Below are 16,456 nucleotides of genomic sequence, written 5' to 3'. Positions count from 1 at the left end.
TTTTAAATCTATATTATTAATAAATGATTCACCTTTTCTACGTCCATAGTTTTTTAAATTTAAATAACTATTTATAATGAAAAATTATTTTTCGATTTTACCTTTTTATAATAAAAAATCATCCATACTAAAATTATAAAAATTATTTATTTTTGTAATTATCTTTTTATAAAATTATTTTATATTTTATAAAACTTGTACTACAATAAAAAACAGTGCATGTGTTTCCCGTTACTTGTACCTAAAATAATTTTAACCGGGATTGTTGCCATTGTTTTGAATTTTAGAAATAACAGTCAGAATTTTTTAAAATCCAACTGTTACAAACGAGAAGGGAAGGAGTAAGAAAAACCTTTTTTCAGAATTTTTAATTCGTTAATGGCAGCCGCAATAATAATAATTATAGTTTCCCTTACACTCACTCTCAAATAAATTCCGGTGGTTTTATTTTCCCGGTAAAGTTCAAAAACCCTAACTCCGATCCCTTCTCTCACTCAAACAAATCAAATTGGGATTTCTAACCTAAACATTTGATGGAGAGAAACGAAAACTACAGTTCAGAGGAGGAATGCATGGAGGATTACAGGCGTGGAGGGTACCATGCCGTTAGAATCGGCGATGCTTTCAACGATGGCCGTTACGTCGTGCAGTCCAAGCTCGGTTGGGGTCATTTTTCCACTGTCTGGCTCGCTTGGGACACTCTCGTCTCGGTGCCTCCATTTTTCAACTCCGTTACTTTGGTTTTCATGTTATAATTGCCTACATTATGCTTTTTTGATGTTTTGTACTTCGATCACTCACTATGTTGAATTGTTAGTTCCTCGTTTTTCGAGAACTCCTTTGCGTTTAGTTGCTTCCTGTGATGTTTTTGGAGTAATGATTATGAGAATGTTACAGTTTTGTTTTTGTGTTCCAGTTTCTTGTTTTAGTTGCGAGGGAAGGGTGGGAAATGAGAAAAGACTTTGTAGAACCTTGAACGTAGGGAGCTAAATGAAAATTATGTGAAAATATTTGTTAGGAGTCCTACATTGAGTGACTCTAGGTGAGTGAAGCCCTGAAAGGGAAATGGACCATTTGGGTTGGAGTAGGGAAAGGATTCCGTGGACTTTTAAAGGAAGTGATAATGTTAGAGTGCTAAAATATGGTGCTGAAACCTTTGAGATTCTCTTACTTAATAGACTTGTTAGTATAAAATTTACACTCTTAATTATTCAGAAGTCGCGATAAGTATAACTTTCTAATAAGTTACGGAATAACTCAACAAGCTTACTAAATTTGACTAATTGTTATTGGATTCCTTCATCAGTGAAAACATGTAAACTGAAATGCAAAAGTGACACAAGTTAACAAACGAACCATCCACCATGTTTCACTTGTCGCTGTTTGTAAATGTTGAACTTTGGAGTTTGAACTCTCTTTTTTGTTTGCAGCGTTTTGTTGCCCTTAAAATTCAAAAGAGTGCGCAACATTACACTGAAGCTGCAATGGATGAAATAAAGATTCTAAAACAAATAGCCGAGGGGGACCTGGAAGATAAGAAATGTGTTGTGAAGCTTTTGGATCATTTTAAGCATTCGGGGCCTAATGGACAGCATGTGTGTATGGTTTTTGAATTCCTGGGTGACAATCTTCTCACCCTTATTAAATATACTGACTATCGTGGGATTCCACTCCACATGGTTAAAGAAATCTGTTTTCATATATTGGTGGGCTTAGATTACTTGCATCGTGAGCTTTCTGTTATACACACTGATTTGAAGCCAGAAAATGTGTTGCTTCAGTCACTGATAAATCCATCCAAAGATCCTAGGAAATCAGGTGCTTCACTCATCCTTCCGAATACCAAGGATAAGGCTGCGTCTAAGAATGGGACTTACCAAGACAGTAAAATTTTGAATGGAGATCCACTGAAGAACCAGAAAAAGAAAATGAAGAGGAAGGCTAAGGTAGCTCAAGGCTTTGTTGGGAGGGAAACTTCAGAGGAAGCTGAGGATTATAAAGGACCTGAGCAAGAAGATTGTGGCAATGATGTAAAATCAAGTGTTGAACCTGTTGAAGATAAACCTGATAGTTCTCTGAGTAAAGATGAATCAACAAAGAATTTTGAAAAGGATGCTTCACAAGGAAGTCATAGTCATACGAGTAGCAGCCGGTCCATGAAAAAGAAATTGCTTGCAGCTGTTGATCTTAGGTGCAAGCTGGTTGATTTTGGTAGTGCTTGTTGGACTTACAAACAATTCACAAATGATATTCAGACAAGGCAATATAGGTGTCCTGAGGTTCTTCTTGGATCCAAATACTCAACCCCAGCAGATTTATGGTCCTTTGCTTGCATTTGCTTTGAGCTTGCCACCGGTGATGTTCTTTTTGATCCTCACAGCGGTGACAACTATGATAGAGATGAGGTAACTGCACCACTTTTCTACTAAAAACAAGCTGGTTTGCTTTATTGTGCTATCAAGTATCACCATCATGCTTACAACTGTCATCAACTTTTTTCTATTGAGTGTTTTTAACAGTGTAGAAGTTCACTTGTGCTTAACTTTTTCATTTGGTTGCTTTGCTATTACAATTCAATTCTGTATCCTCATGCTTTTGTTACATGCGAGTGAATGCAGAAGAGTATATTTCGTCGTACTTTAAATAAATATCTGTTTTTTCGAAAGGAAAAAGGCAAATGCTATCTTTTGGAAACAATTATAATGCCATGTGAAGGCTGGGTAAAATATACTTCTTTCTCGTAGAAATTTAAAAATTATGTTGCTGGAAGCCTTGCTTAAACTATACAGTTTGTAATTTCTAATTTGACAATGGGAAATATATTATGGGCCCTGGGGCTGGGAGCAATAATACAAAGGACATGCCCATGGCAGTTGAATAGCATTTTGCCTCCTAAACAGATTATTTCTCTTCTTCTCCATGGATCAATAATATTATCATGCTTGTGTCTTAATTCTTTTTCGTTTATATCAGCATTTTTTGGAATTCATTTTGTATTTGGAAATTAAGAAAAAGTTCATTGGGAACATTGCTAACTTGTGTAAGCAGAACACTTATACCTACTAAGGATATTTCAACACTTTGTACTCGTTTTTAACTTCTGGAGGATGAAATGGAGGCTTTAGCTTTCAGTCTGTGAAGTTACGCTACTGGTTAGAATTGGGGCTTCATCAGTCTTCTGTTTGGTTCTAATCAATGAAATTTTAAAGCAAATTTTGGGAAAAAAAAAAGATATACATTGAAATCACTGGGACTCTAGGCCCATGTTGTTCTGTGTAAACTTTATATATTTTTCCTTACTTTATACTTGCTGGAAATTTTGATATCTATTTTAGTGGAAAACCATGTTTGAAAACAATGATGGCTACCTAAAAATAAACTGCAATCAATGGATTGTTTTGGTGATATTTAGGCGTTTGTTTTACAGGACCATCTGGCATTGATGATGGAGCTTGTTGGGAAGATACCTCCAAAGGTATGGATATTATTTCCACTGCAGGAAATTTTTGAAGTTTATTGGTATCTTTGTTAAATACTTATATTCAAGAATCAATATTCAAATTTAAACTTCGTTTCAGACTATTTTCCAGATCGTCATTTTGTGTACTCCATTTTACTTTCATTGAGTTTTTCTACTTAAAAAAACAACTGAAAAATAGGATAATAATTTACTGTATTTCACTCTGAAAATCAGTCAATGTTGATATTTCATCTGTATATGTCTTCAGATTGCACTAGGTGGCCGCTATTCTCGAGAATTTTTCAATAGACATGGTGACTTGAGGCACATAAGCAATTTGAGATTCTGGCCAATGGATAAGGTGCTGATGGACAAGTATAATTTCAGTGAGCAAGACACAAAGGACATGGTTGACTTCCTTGTTCCAATACTTGATTTCGTCCCAGAAAAGAGACCAACAGCTGCTCAGTGCCTTAGTCATCCATGGTTGAACGCAGGCCCTCGTACTCTTCAGCCCTCAATAACTTCCACTCAACCTGATGCCATCAATGAGGAATTGTCTGAAAGAAGGAAAAAAGAAGCTGCTGAAAAAGAGTCAGTGGAAATTGGTTTGAGGAATATAGCCATTAAAGGAACTTCTGAGCCTCTCAAAGACACCCAACCTCTAAAATCATCCAAATAGATATAAATTGGCTTGTCTGGGGGGTTATATCATTATATGCAACCCGTTTTGTTTTCATGGATACGTTTTGCTGGTCCTTTGAGGTTGATATCCATGGAATTGTTGTAACCTAACTTATTTCACCTTTACTGGCATTTACAGGTGTAGGTGTAGCTTCAAATTCAATGGATCAAGTGTGCTCAGTTATACAAACTATGATTTCTTTTTGTGCTTGGAACTTCTTCCTATATTTGAGTTTTGTCTTTCGGAAACGCAACACTTGTTCGGGAGGGGGGGGGGGGGGGGGGGGGTTGTTTCAAATTGTACATTTTAAACGAGTTGATCCTTGATTTGTCTGCATCAGCCTTTGTTGCATGCTTAGTTTGTGGGAAATTTAACTTTGGATTCTGCTTATTGTATGTAAAAAAAAAGAGATTGAATATTTTCCTGGATTTGAATTATACTTCTAAGTCGCAAAAAACTTCAGAAGATATGGGATTACCATATCGATGACCCTTGGAAGCGACAGGGTGCTACAACGCTATAATTAAAATGGTATGAGCTTTCTTAGTCAATAAAATATAGTTTAACAAACGTGTATCCTAGGATTTTATTTTCATCTTCCGAAAACACCGTGCTAAGGGTTATGGATTGTGCAAAAGTAAATGAGATGGTTCCTGAATTGTCTATATAAGACTTTTTTCCCTATAAATTTCCATTACATGTATTTAATCACAAGTGAATGATAGATTTTTGAATGAAGAGTTACAATAACAAATATGATTAAATAGATTGGTATTACAAATATGTATATGTCAGACAATGTGACGGCGAATGAAGAGAGAGGAAAGAAAGCCCTAGGGCGTTCATCTAGGTGAGGAACATCATTTTACTCAATTTAGATACCACGATGTATGACCAACAAAGTGAAAAATTAAATCCCTAAACGCAAGATAAAGATAATGCCCAAAAGGTAATGCATACCAATTACCCTAAATTAAACTAAAATCTGTAGATATACAATCAAGATTAAAATGCTAATACCTAATTGGATCATTGTAGCAGTCATTTTACAATGCACTTTGTTGGTAAATTTCTCAGAATAAAGATATAGGTATCTGAATACAAACTCAATCTCAGAAAACTCTGCTAAATTGCAGAGAATGGAACTTCCCGATATCAGATGCCAACCTCAATATAGCCATTCTCTGTTTACTCAGATACTCACATCATGTAAATTCTTCAACAAGAGGCTGATAGAACATTTTGTATGCCTCAATCACTTCAAGATACCACATAGCCTCTCGGTCAGGAGATGATGAAAGATCAACAATCTTGTGAATCTGTTACCATTATCAGTTTAAATCAGACTATTTTGACCACTTTAAACCATTTGTTACAATCAAATGATAAACATACGTGTACATTATTATTACCTTGATCATAGGAAGTTCTCCCGCACGTGCAACATATCCTCCAACCACCATTACATACATCCCTGACAAAGTAAATAAATACAATGAGCAATTGAAGAAACAGTATAAATTTTTGAGAAAACCCCACGCTTAGTTATTACAATTTCGATTTAAATCCAATTCAACCACACAAAAACCTTACTTCTACCACCAACTTGTTATTATTTTTATTTTCCAGATGATTTGGCACAATTACTACACTTCTCTCACCCCAAAAATCTTATGTAGGTCATTTCCCCGTATACATTACCTTTTTCTTGCTCACTTTTACCTATGCAGACACTTGATCGATCAATTTAACTGTGTGAGGATGTTTTGCTTTACAAATGATATTCGATACAACTCAAATTAAAATATCGAAAAGGAGTAATCTTACAAATGTTACAAGTTGTTTTTTCTACACAAGTTGTACAAATACAAATTCTAAGATTCATTGATCGAATTCAGAGGGGTGGAGTTTACCGAGTTGCCAGCTACGTTGGCGAAACTCCCCGGTGAGGGAGAGCTCGATGAGGCCGGTGCCGTCGTCGAGAAGCAGAGAGCCGGTGTCGGAGACGGAGACAAGAACGCCCTGAGAAATTAGGCAAAAATGAAAGACGATGAAAACGGCCGCGTTTAAGGAATGCGAACGGAGAGGGAAGTCGAAACCTGCAACCACACGCGCTGGAAGAGGAGGCCACCGAGCGTGAAGCTGTTCTGAGAGGCTACTTCTCCAACCTGCTTCAGCTGCGAGCACAAAAGCTTCAACGCTGCCAAGCTATAGTCCATTACCTTCTCTCTTCACTGCACCCCTAACCAACGTTCTATTGTTTTTCTATCAAATAGATATATAAACTAAAAATTGTTTCCTTAAATGAGTAAGAACACACATATTGAATTTTTTTAATTGAAAAATGTCAAATCTATAAATTTCATCCTCATAAAAAAAATCGTTTTTCTCTTTTTTGAATTATACAATTTGTAAATTATTTCTGAAAATTAAGCGTGACTTTAGAATTGTACCATTTAAAAGTAAAAAAATATTTTTTAATGATTTAATTTGGAACATAAAAGAGACACAAGTATAGAAGAGACACAAGGAACATAAAAACATACATTTTTATTAATGCAATTTAACATACAAAATAATCTCCTTTAGTCTTTTACACAAGCCATCTTCATACAACTCCAGCAATCACAAGGTAGAAAATCCAGAGCATGAACCGTGAAGTGTTTGATTAGGAAATGAGAGAGACTCCAGCAGCAACCAAATTATTAGCCAAAACCTTGTTAGCAGCTTCTGTGGGATGAAAACTATCCCAGAATACATACTCAGATGCATTGGCACATGTTCCTATGGACTTCCTATTGCACAATATAGATGTCTCTATCAACCCTGTTCCACAACAACCCTTCCTTGCTTCAAAAAATCCTGTCATCACACAATGCATTATCAGATAAAACATATATCAGAATTAGAGTTTTGATTCAGTGGTGATCATTTGATGCTTCATGCAAACTTTTGGTAGAAGCATCCAAGGAACTGTATCTAAATTTTCTATCTATTTATATGTTGTACCATTTTGAGAATGCTTGGTGACCAAGTCATAGAGAGGTTGGTAGATATCAAAGATAACCAACTTGAGGCCTGGAAGCATGTTTTTCAACTTCTGAGATGTGGTGTTGAGCTTTTTATTGAAGCTAATTGCATCACTGTTTAATTTGGCCACACATTCGTTGCTCTTAGAACCAAAGAGAGTGATGGCTCCAGGTAAACAACCTATTGGAGGCAATGATGTCACACCAATCCTCCTTGCTCCCAGTGCATGTAAACTCTGTTAAAGCCATGATTACAAATGCAGATCATAATCACCAAAAACCTTTGGAAAATTTTAGTTTAATCAATGGCAAGGTTCAGAAATGCACACCTGGATGAAGTCTGAATAGGACTGCAAGATTGTGTCTGAGAATCGATCAATTGTGTAAAACTTGTTAAGCAAAGGATTTATGTAGTAGTTCTGAATGAAATCACTGGTTCCAGCACTGACAAGATATAAGGCATCAGATATAATTGATGAAGCATTTTTTTGTCCTGCAACTTCCACCAATTTGTTCTGACATTCCTTGTAGTATTCCAGTTGTTGGCTCAATGGAATTGCATTCTACATCCATGAAAAAACGCAAAAGCACTTACCAATTATATGAAGAAGAAGAGAAAAACAATGAGATTGAGCCTAGATCTTCTAGAAACTTCTAAGAGTGTTTACATATAGTTTTGCTGTGTGTTTATAGTAACCAGAAGCAGCTGAGGCAAAATTGGCACCATTCAAGAGATTATTTCCTTTGGTGTTCAAGTTAAGGTAAGGTGGGGGATAAGAGGTAAATCCAAGAAGATCAGCTGCAGTGAATGAATGGATGAAACAGATATCAAATCGAAGTTCAGAAAATGAGTGATAGAGAATAAGATATTTAGAAAAATGGGAATAGGGAAAAAGAGAAAAGGTACCTGTGAAGTCTGTGGCAAGCTTTCCATTGCAGAACCTTCCTGTTGGATAGTGATTCTCAAAGTCTCTTCCATAAGGAGGAAAATTTGCTTTTACAACAGAGAATTTGTGGTTATTATTGCCCACATCAACAACCGAATCCCCAAATATGAAGAATGCAGGTACCAGAGGCTGTGCATTTGTCACATTGAGCAACAAAGCAAGAAGAAGAGAACACAAGAAGGAGCTTGAATACGCCATGCTTCTCAATTCCTCTTCAGCAAAAGACCTTATATTTGTTACAGCAGAAAAGCATATGAAGTAATTAACTAATATTAACTACTATAATAAATTAACTAATACTAACTAATATAATAAATCTATCCATAATTATAAATTGTACTAATTATACTAATAATAATAATTTCGGCGGGAAATAAAATAAACATAATAAAAATAGTTAAATTTTCCAATAAAAATAAAAATAATTAACTAATAAAATAAACACTAACAATAGTTTTAACTTATAGAAAAAAATATATAATAAAATTAGAAATAAATAATAGACATGTATTTAATATAATTTTATTCAAATAAAACTGTACTAAAAACTATTTTTCTATTATATATTAAGTCTAAGTTATATATTACTAATTATTAATTATAGTAATAATAATAATTTCAACTAATAATTAATAATTTAAATAGGAAATAAAATAAAAATAGAAAATATAGTTAAAGAAAGTAATTAGTTAATAAAATAAATTGTAATAATAATTTTGAATTAATTTTAGAAAAAAAAATAATAGAATTAGGAATACTATGTATGTATTTAATGATAATTTCATTTAAATAAAACTGGACTAAACTATTTTCCTATTATAAAATAAAAATAATTTATATAATATTGATTATTAATTGTACTAATAATAGTAATAATTTCAATTAACAAATAGTAATATAAGCGGGATATAAAAAAATCGTAAATTTATTAACAAAAGTAATTAATTAATAAAATACATTTTAGTAATAATTTTAATTTAACTTTTAAAAAAATATAATAAAATTAAAAATAATAGATATGTATATAATTTTAAACTCATTCAAATTAAACTTGATTAAAACTAATTTCTTATAATAGAATATAACTAATTTATATATTGCCAATTATTAATAATACTAAAAATAATAATCTTAATTATTATTAATAATTTAAGCAGGACAAATATAGAAATAGTAAATAAATTTAAATTTTATAATAAGAAAAGGTTATTAACTAATATAAAAAATTTTAATAATAGTTTTCATTTAATTTTTGAAAAACAATATAATTAACTTAGAAATTATATATATATATATATATATATATATATATATATATATAATCAAATTAAACTGGATTAAAGCTAATTTTCTATTATAGAATAAAACTAATTTATATATTACTAATTATTAATTATACTAATAACAATAAATTAAATTAATAAAATAATAAATGAAAATATTGTTAGAATTTTCAGCCAAAAAGAAGTACTTAATTAATAAAATAATAGTTTTAATTTATTTTTAGAAATGAATATAATAAATTTGGAAACAATAGTATGTATATAATAATAACTTCATTCAAATAAAACTTGATTAAAACTAATTTTATGTTTTAGATTAAAACTAATTTATATATTACTAATTGTTAATTATGCTACCAATAATAACTTTAATTAATAATTAATAATTTAAGTTCAAAATAAAATAAAATTTAAATATAATTACAATTTTCAACAAAAAAGTAAGGAAATAATAAAATAAATTGTAACAACAGTTTTAACTTATTTTATGAAAAAGTATAATAAAATTGAAAATAACAGATATGTATTAATAATGATTTCGTTCAAATAAAACTGAATTAATAACAACAATATCAATTAATAATTATTAATTTAAGTAAGAAGTAAAATAAAATCTGTAAACATACTTAAAATTTTCAACCAAAAATATAATTAACTAATTTAATAAATTGTAATTATATTTTAGTTTATTTTAAACAAAATATAATAAAATTGGAAATAGTAGATATGTATTTAATAATATTTACGTTCAAATAAAACTGGAAAAAACTAATTTATAGTTATAAATTAAAACAAATTTATATATTACCAATTATTAATAAAAGTAATAATAAGAATTTTAATTAATAATTAATAATTTAAGGGGGTAATAAAATAAAAATTGTAGATATAACTGATGGAAGTAATTAATTAATAAATTAAATTGAAATAACAGGTTTAATTTAATTTTAGAAAAAATATGATAAAATTAGAAATAATAAATATGGATTTTATTATAATTTCATTCATATAATAAAACTGGATTAAAATTAATTTCCTGTTATAGAATAAAAGTAATTTATATGTTACTAATTTTAAATTATACTAATAATAGTAATTTCAATTAATAATTAATAAATTAAGCAAAAAATAAAATAAAAATCATAAATATAATTAAATTTTCCAACCGAAAAAAAGTAATTAACTAATATACTAAATTGTAATAATAGTTTTAATTTAGTTTTAGAAAAAATATAATAAAATTCGAAATAATAAGTAATATTTATAATACTTTCTTTCAAATAAAATTGGATTTAAATTAATTTTCTGTGTAAATTAAACTAATTTATACAATACTAATTATTAATTAATTTAATAATAAATAATAATTTAAGCAAAAAATAAAACAAAAATTGTAAATGTAGTTAAATTTCCAACCACAAAGAAATTATTAACTAATAAAATAATTTGTATCAATAGTTTTATTTTAATTTTAAAAATAAAAAATTCAACACTTTCAATGTAATAAATTGGTAAACCAATATATATATATATATATATATATATATATATATATATATATATATATATATATATATATATATATATATATATATTGTTGTTGTTGCTTGAATGCTGGGAAGAAAATGAATGACATTGGACTGAGATTTCCTTTCTTGGACCTCCTATTTCTTTTCTTCTTACCTCTTATCTAATAGAATAAAAATGAGTGCACAGTTAAATATGTACAGTGTATCTTCATGTTTTGACGCCCTTCTAACATGTGATGTTTTGGTAAGTTTAATATGAAACTGATATAAAATATTAGAGATTTCAAAATTTATTTTACTTAATTCTTATAATTGAAATTTAAATTTTATAGAAATAATATCAAAACTAAAACTTTATGGAATTAAAATAAAGTGTTATGTATTATCTATTTTGTTTGAAATAAAGTGAAAGAATAAAATACGTTGAGATTTTTTGTTTTTTCCTCAAATTACATTTATATTATTTATTTTGCATTATTACATGATCTTCCGCCTCAAATGGTGTATAATATCAAATAGGGGGTGTAAAATAAAAAAAATATCTGGCAATATTTTTAAAACAAGTGATTTTTTTTTTTTAAATTTGGGATCTCGGTGTAATTCAAAAAAGCCGAAGAAATATTTGTTTAATTTACTCCTAAGTAAATGAATAAGACCTAAACTTGTAAATTTATGCATAGCTGAGAAACATGTTGAATAGACACTTTTTTGTATGTATATTCGATTATTCTATACTTAAACCTCTTTCTTTCCTATGCTGTATTCTAATCACGTTTCTATTCTATTCCCTTAAAAATAAATAAATAAAAATAAGATTTTTTTTTTTTAAATCTAGTGAAGCCCAGCTCCATTTCCATACTATAATAAAGGGCAGATACTTCCCGCACCCCTCCAAGTTCTACCTGCACCCAAACATCATACCAAATTCCTGTTTTATCCTTCTGTTTTTAATTTCAAACAGTATTTTTCATGGAAGACATTGTGTTGTGCTGGAGGCTATAACTTAGAAGAGAATTAGAAAGCACGGGGATACAGTTAGAAAGTATGGGGTGCAAGAAGTAATAACCTAATAAAATTGTTGAAAACCCAGCACAAAATAAATGAATCAAAACATGCCTACTTCTTCCTACACCCCTTTAATTCCAATTTTTACTTTCCAGAACACATTAAATCTATTCTGAAATATTTTTTTCGGAAGACACTCATCACAATCTTATTCAGGATAAAATTTTTCCGAAAGCTTTGATGGGGTGACAAGAAATTTAATGAGGTGTAGAAAGAAACTGCCTAGTTTTTTTATTGTTATTTTTATACAACAAAATAAGTGAGTTTTTCACATTTAAGTTATCTAAAACTATATTAATTGAATTTATAAAATAATATTTAGTTTTGTATTTTTAAAAAATTTTAGATAAAATTTTCCAAACACATATTTCAAACTTTCACTACATTTCTTAAATTTTGGCACGAGTCAAATTTTGTTTGGATAACAAATTATTGAAAATAACTTTTTTCATAAAGTAAAATTAGCTTATGAACTATATAATTAATTTAAGAATGTCAAACTTTGTAATAATAGTTTTTATTTATTCATAGAAAAAATTATAATAAAGTTGGAGATAATAGATATGTATTTACTAATAATTTAATTCAAATAAAACTACACTAAAACTAATTTCCTATTATAGATTAAAACTAATTTATATATTTCTAATTATTAGTTATACTGTTAATAATAATGTCAATTAATAATTTACGAAGAAAATAAAATAAAAATCACAAATATAATTATAATTTCCTACCAAAAGAAAGTAATTAACTAATAAAATAAATTATAATAATAGTTTTAATTTAATTTAAAAATATATAGAATAACATTGGAAATAATAGATATTTATTTAATAATAATAATAATTTCAAATAAAACCAGATTGAAACTAATTTCTTGTTATAGATTAAAATTAATTTATATATTACTAATTAGTAATTATACTAATAATAATAATTTCAATTATTAGTTGCTTTTGTATTTGACCTTTGAAAAACTTGAAAGTAACTAAACAAGACATTCAACATCCAATTCAAACACTCTTTATTTTTTCATCACTATAATGCAACACAAATCAAAATATCTCGCACCCTTTCATTCATTTTAATAAAGACAGTGGATTTACCAATATGAAAAAACCTACAAAATTTTGCCTGTTTATAATTAAGATTGCTCGACAAAAATATATTGTTGTTTTACAACTTAGATGTTTAATTATTGTATATTCATCTTACAAGTAGTAAACTATTGTTTTCCAATCACATTTAGAATGTCACCTTGGAATACGCAATGATTATTCAATGAATCTTTCATTTCACATATTGCAATCAAAACTAAAAAAATAATCTGGATGTAAACTTTTTCAGAAAAAAATATTGCAACAGTATCCTGTGTTGAAGTGAGGAAAAGACACCTAAAGGTTGTGATTAAAATGGTGCTGCCACTTGAATAAATAAGGCACGCAATACAAAACTAAGTGGTCACCAACCGCATTAACATGGACACTACGAGTTTCTACCACCACCCTCTCTCTATCTCTGTAATTTCTTTCTCCTTTTCATTTTCGGTTTTCTGCTTTAGTTCATGTTGTATTCTGTTGTATTGTATCCATTTGGTATGGTTGAAAAATAGTAAGTTTAGGATCATTAACAGGTGAAGACATCATGTGTCAATAGTTCAATTCTGTCATGTTTTCAGAAAATTATGATTTTTTTTAGAAATGATTCAGCATGGAGAGTATGCATCCATCAATACACTCATCTTCAGTCTTAACTGTGCTCTCACTTATGGCTCTTTATGATTCTATTAGACTAAGCACATGTTTATGGTTTCATTTGAGAATTGAGAGTGAGTTAACTTTTCCTTGAATTGAGGCATATTAAGAGGATACAGCTAAGATAGTTGAGGCTATCATGTTGCCACCTAAGTAATTCCATCTCAACAGTAAATTTTGGCATCATTATTCAAGCATGCAACCTCTTTTCTAAATTCCTGAAACTAATAATGCAAATAGTGTTTTTGAAGTTAGAGGAATTTGGACAGTGGCAGATACAGTATTTTCTATGTTGACTTATGTTATACAATACCCTTTACTTAAGTTTGATCATTAATGAAGTTCTTGGAAATGCAGCCTTTCTAAACCAGCTACACTGTGTGCACCAGATTCAAAGCAAACGAATAGAGTCAGATTCTCAGTTCCCAAAACTGTAACCCATCTTCAGAGTTGCTTTTTCTGTTGTGTCTTTTTGCATGAACAAAAAGAAGGCCTTTGCTGAAGGGAAATTGAAGAGTATGGGGTATTCAAGCTCCTTCTTGGCTTTTCTTCTTCTTGCTTTGTTGCTTAATGTGACCAATGGCCAGCCTCTGGTACCTGCATTGTTCATATTTGGGGATTCGGTTGTTGATGTGGGCAATAATAATCACAAATTAACTGTTATAAAAGCAAACTTTCCTCCTTATGGAAGAGACTTTGAGAATCACTATCCAACAGGAAGGTTCTGCAATGGAAAGCTTGCCACAGACTTCACAGGTACCTTTTCTCTTTTTACCAATTCCCATTTTGCTAAATATCTTAATCCTAAAGCTCTGTTACTCAGTTTCTGAACTTAGATTTGATATCTGTTTCATTGATTCATTCACTGCAGCTGAAGTTCTTGGATTTACCTCTTATCCCCCAGCTTACCTTAACTTGAACACCAAAGGAAATAACCTCTTGAATGGTGCCAACTTTGCCTCAGCTGCTTCTGGTTACTATGAACCCACAGCCAAACTATATGTAAACACTCTTAGAAGTTTCTAGAAGATTTAGGCTCAATCTCATTGTTTTTCTCTTCTTCTTCTTCTTCTTCTTCATATAATTGGTAAATGCTTTTGTGTTTTTTCATGGATGTAGAATGCAATTCCATTGAGCCAGCAGCTGCAATACTACAAGGAATGCCAGAACAAATTGGTGGAAGCAGCAGGACAATCAAATGCTTCATCAATTATAACTGATGCCATATATCTTGTCAGTGCTGGAACCAGTGATTTCATTCAGAACTACTACATAAATCCTTTGCTTAACAAGTTTTACACAATTGATCAATTCTCAGACACCCTCTTGAGATTCTATTCAGACTTCATCCAGGCATGCACTTCTCTGAACCTTGCCATTGATTAAAATAAAACTTGTTTTGGTGATTATGATCTGCATTTGTAATCATGGCTTTAACAGAGTTTACATGCACTGGGAGCAAGGAGGATTGGTGTGACATCATTGCCTCCAATAGGTTGTTTACCTGGAGCCATCACTCTCTTTGGTTTTAGCAGCAACGAATGTGTGGCCAGTTTAAACAGTGATGCAATTAGCTTCAATGAAAAGCTCAACACCACATCTAATAACCTGCAAAACATGCTTCCAGGCCTCAATTTGGTTATCTTTGATATCTACCAACCTCTCTATGACTTGGTCACCAAGCCTTCTGAAAATGGTACAGCATATAAATAGATAAAATTTAGATATAGTTCTTTAGATGCTTCTGGCAAAAAAGTTTGCATGAAGCATCAAATGATCATTAACATAAATCACCACTTAATCAAAAACTCTAATTCTGCATCTAAGTTTTATCTGATCTATTCCCATGTGTGTGATGCATTGTGTCATCACAGGATTTTTTGAAGCAAGGAAGGCTTGTTGTGGAACGGGGTTGATAGAGACATCTATATTATGCAATAGGAAGTCCATAGGAACATGTGCCAATGCATCTGAGTATGTATTCTGGGATAGTTTTCATCCCACAGAAGCTGCTAACAAGGTTTTGGCTGATAGTTTGATTGCTGCTGGAATCTCTCTCATATCCTAATCAAAAACTTCACAGTTCATACTCTGGATTTTCTAAACTTGCGGTTGCTGGAGTTGTATGAAGATGGCTTATGTAAAAGACTAAAGGATATTTTGTATGTTAAATTGCTTAATTAAAAATGTATGCTTTTATGTTCCTTGTTAATCATGTCTCTATGCTTCAGATTTTGTATAGCAAAATCTTCTCAATTCATCTACCTCTTTTTGACTGGTTGCTAAGTGCAGATTTCTTATTGAGATCAATTTAGAAAGATTTAAACATAATGAGGCATCATATGATGAAGTTCTCTTGATGCATATGGTTGTTACTTACACAATTTGTCATCAAATTCCACCTACATACCTTTGTTAGTGATCACCCTATTTCTACATTAGCCTCGCATTTTCCTCAATCTCTTATAATTCAAGAAAATTCAATCATTAAACATAGTTATATCCTATCACCTCCAATTTCTACTCCTGTAGCTCCAGCAGCTACTAGTAAAACATCTTCAATCAAGGCAACATTTCTCACAATGTTGGAATTCCTATCAATAAAACTGTCTCTTTGTTTGATCTGATACTCTCTTGCATAGGTAGCCAAGCCAGATGGATTGAACCGAGTTCTTCCATGCCAATCCTGAGCTTACAGTGA

At 30.6% G+C, this 16,456-nt stretch overlaps 4 protein-coding genes across 6 annotated transcripts; 2 read left to right on the top strand and 2 right to left on the bottom strand.

Annotated features, from left to right (window-relative positions):
• The first annotated feature begins 400 nt into the window (after positions 1–400).
• On the top strand, positions 401–4,393 carry LOC114170664 (SRSF protein kinase 3-like). Its single transcript, XM_028056188.1, has 4 exons — positions 401–710; positions 1,431–2,405; positions 3,428–3,475; positions 3,729–4,393. The coding sequence occupies exons 1-4, from the start codon at positions 534–536 to the stop codon at positions 4,140–4,142; spliced, it is 1,614 nt and encodes a 537-aa protein (XP_027911989.1). The 5' UTR covers positions 401–533; the 3' UTR covers positions 4,143–4,393.
• Positions 4,394–4,996: 603 nt separating this feature from the next.
• On the bottom strand, positions 4,997–6,415 carry LOC114169984 (recQ-mediated genome instability protein 2). Its single transcript, XM_028055411.1, has 4 exons — positions 6,245–6,415; positions 6,059–6,167; positions 5,558–5,619; positions 4,997–5,464 (listed from the first exon to the last, which is right to left on the bottom strand). The coding sequence occupies exons 1-4, from the start codon at positions 6,362–6,364 to the stop codon at positions 5,351–5,353; spliced, it is 405 nt and encodes a 134-aa protein (XP_027911212.1). The 5' UTR covers positions 6,365–6,415; the 3' UTR covers positions 4,997–5,350.
• A 316-nt stretch (positions 6,416–6,731) lies between these two features.
• On the bottom strand, positions 6,732–8,319 carry LOC114170710 (GDSL esterase/lipase At5g22810-like). Its single transcript, XM_028056250.1, has 5 exons — positions 8,082–8,319; positions 7,843–7,973; positions 7,504–7,737; positions 7,155–7,410; positions 6,732–7,007 (listed from the first exon to the last, which is right to left on the bottom strand). Exons 1-5 carry the CDS (start codon positions 8,317–8,319, stop codon positions 6,814–6,816), a joined length of 1,053 nt encoding a protein of 350 aa, XP_027912051.1. The 3' UTR covers positions 6,732–6,813.
• Positions 8,320–13,445: 5,126 nt separating this feature from the next.
• Positions 13,446–15,967, top strand: LOC114168681 (GDSL esterase/lipase At5g22810-like). Of its 3 annotated transcripts, none has more exons than XM_028053584.1 (6): positions 13,446–13,521; positions 14,113–14,511; positions 14,627–14,757; positions 14,875–15,108; positions 15,196–15,451; positions 15,630–15,967. In XM_028053584.1, exons 2-6 carry the CDS (start codon positions 14,232–14,234, stop codon positions 15,821–15,823), a joined length of 1,095 nt encoding a protein of 364 aa, XP_027909385.1. In that variant the 5' UTR covers positions 13,446–13,521; positions 14,113–14,231; the 3' UTR covers positions 15,824–15,967. The 3 variants fall into 3 exon arrangements, with proteins under 3 accessions (XP_027909385.1, XP_027909386.1, XP_027909387.1); XM_028053585.1 differs by lacking the exon at positions 13,446–13,521 and adding an exon at positions 13,543–13,634; XM_028053586.1 differs by lacking the exon at positions 13,446–13,521 and adding an exon at positions 13,596–13,612.
• Positions 15,968–16,456: the final 489 nt, after the last annotated feature.

The sequence above is a fragment of the Vigna unguiculata genome, chromosome 11 (assembly GCF_004118075.2).
Source record: "Vigna unguiculata cultivar IT97K-499-35 chromosome 11, ASM411807v1, whole genome shotgun sequence".
Lineage (NCBI taxonomy): Eukaryota > Viridiplantae > Streptophyta > Magnoliopsida > Fabales > Fabaceae > Vigna > Vigna unguiculata.
Note: the sequence above shows the minus strand (reverse complement) of the source record. Positions and strands in the feature narration are given on the sequence as shown.

Coding starts and splice junctions, on each gene's coding strand:
- LOC114170664 (XM_028056188.1), top strand. CDS start 534: ATGGAGAGAAACGAAAACTACAGTTCAGAGGAGGAATGCATGGAGGAT. Junction 2,406..3,427: donor ACAACTATGATAGAGATGAG/GTAACTGCACCA, acceptor TTTGTTTTACAG/GACCATCTGGCATTGATGAT. Junction 3,476..3,728: donor TTGGGAAGATACCTCCAAAG/GTATGGATATTA, acceptor ATATGTCTTCAG/ATTGCACTAGGTGGCCGCTA.
- LOC114169984 (XM_028055411.1), bottom strand. CDS start 6,364: ATGGACTATAGCTTGGCAGCGTTGAAGCTTTTGTGCTCGCAGCTGAAG. Junction 6,168..6,244: donor TCCAGCGCGTGTGGTTGCAG/GTTTCGACTTCC, acceptor CTAATTTCTCAG/GGCGTTCTTGTCTCCGTCTC. Junction 5,465..5,557: donor GAGAACTTCCTATGATCAAG/GTAATAATAATG, acceptor TAATGGTAACAG/ATTCACAAGATTGTTGATCT.
- LOC114170710 (XM_028056250.1), bottom strand. CDS start 8,319: ATGGCGTATTCAAGCTCCTTCTTGTGTTCTCTTCTTCTTGCTTTGTTG. Junction 7,974..8,081: donor GCTTGCCACAGACTTCACAG/GTACCTTTTCTC, acceptor CATTCACTGCAG/CTGATCTTCTTGGATTTACC. Junction 7,411..7,503: donor CCTATTCAGACTTCATCCAG/GTGTGCATTTCT, acceptor TGGCTTTAACAG/AGTTTACATGCACTGGGAGC.
- LOC114168681 (XM_028053584.1), top strand. CDS start 14,232: ATGAACAAAAAGAAGGCCTTTGCTGAAGGGAAATTGAAGAGTATGGGG. Junction 14,512..14,626: donor GCTTGCCACAGACTTCACAG/GTACCTTTTCTC, acceptor CATTCACTGCAG/CTGAAGTTCTTGGATTTACC. Junction 15,109..15,195: donor TCTATTCAGACTTCATCCAG/GCATGCACTTCT, acceptor TGGCTTTAACAG/AGTTTACATGCACTGGGAGC.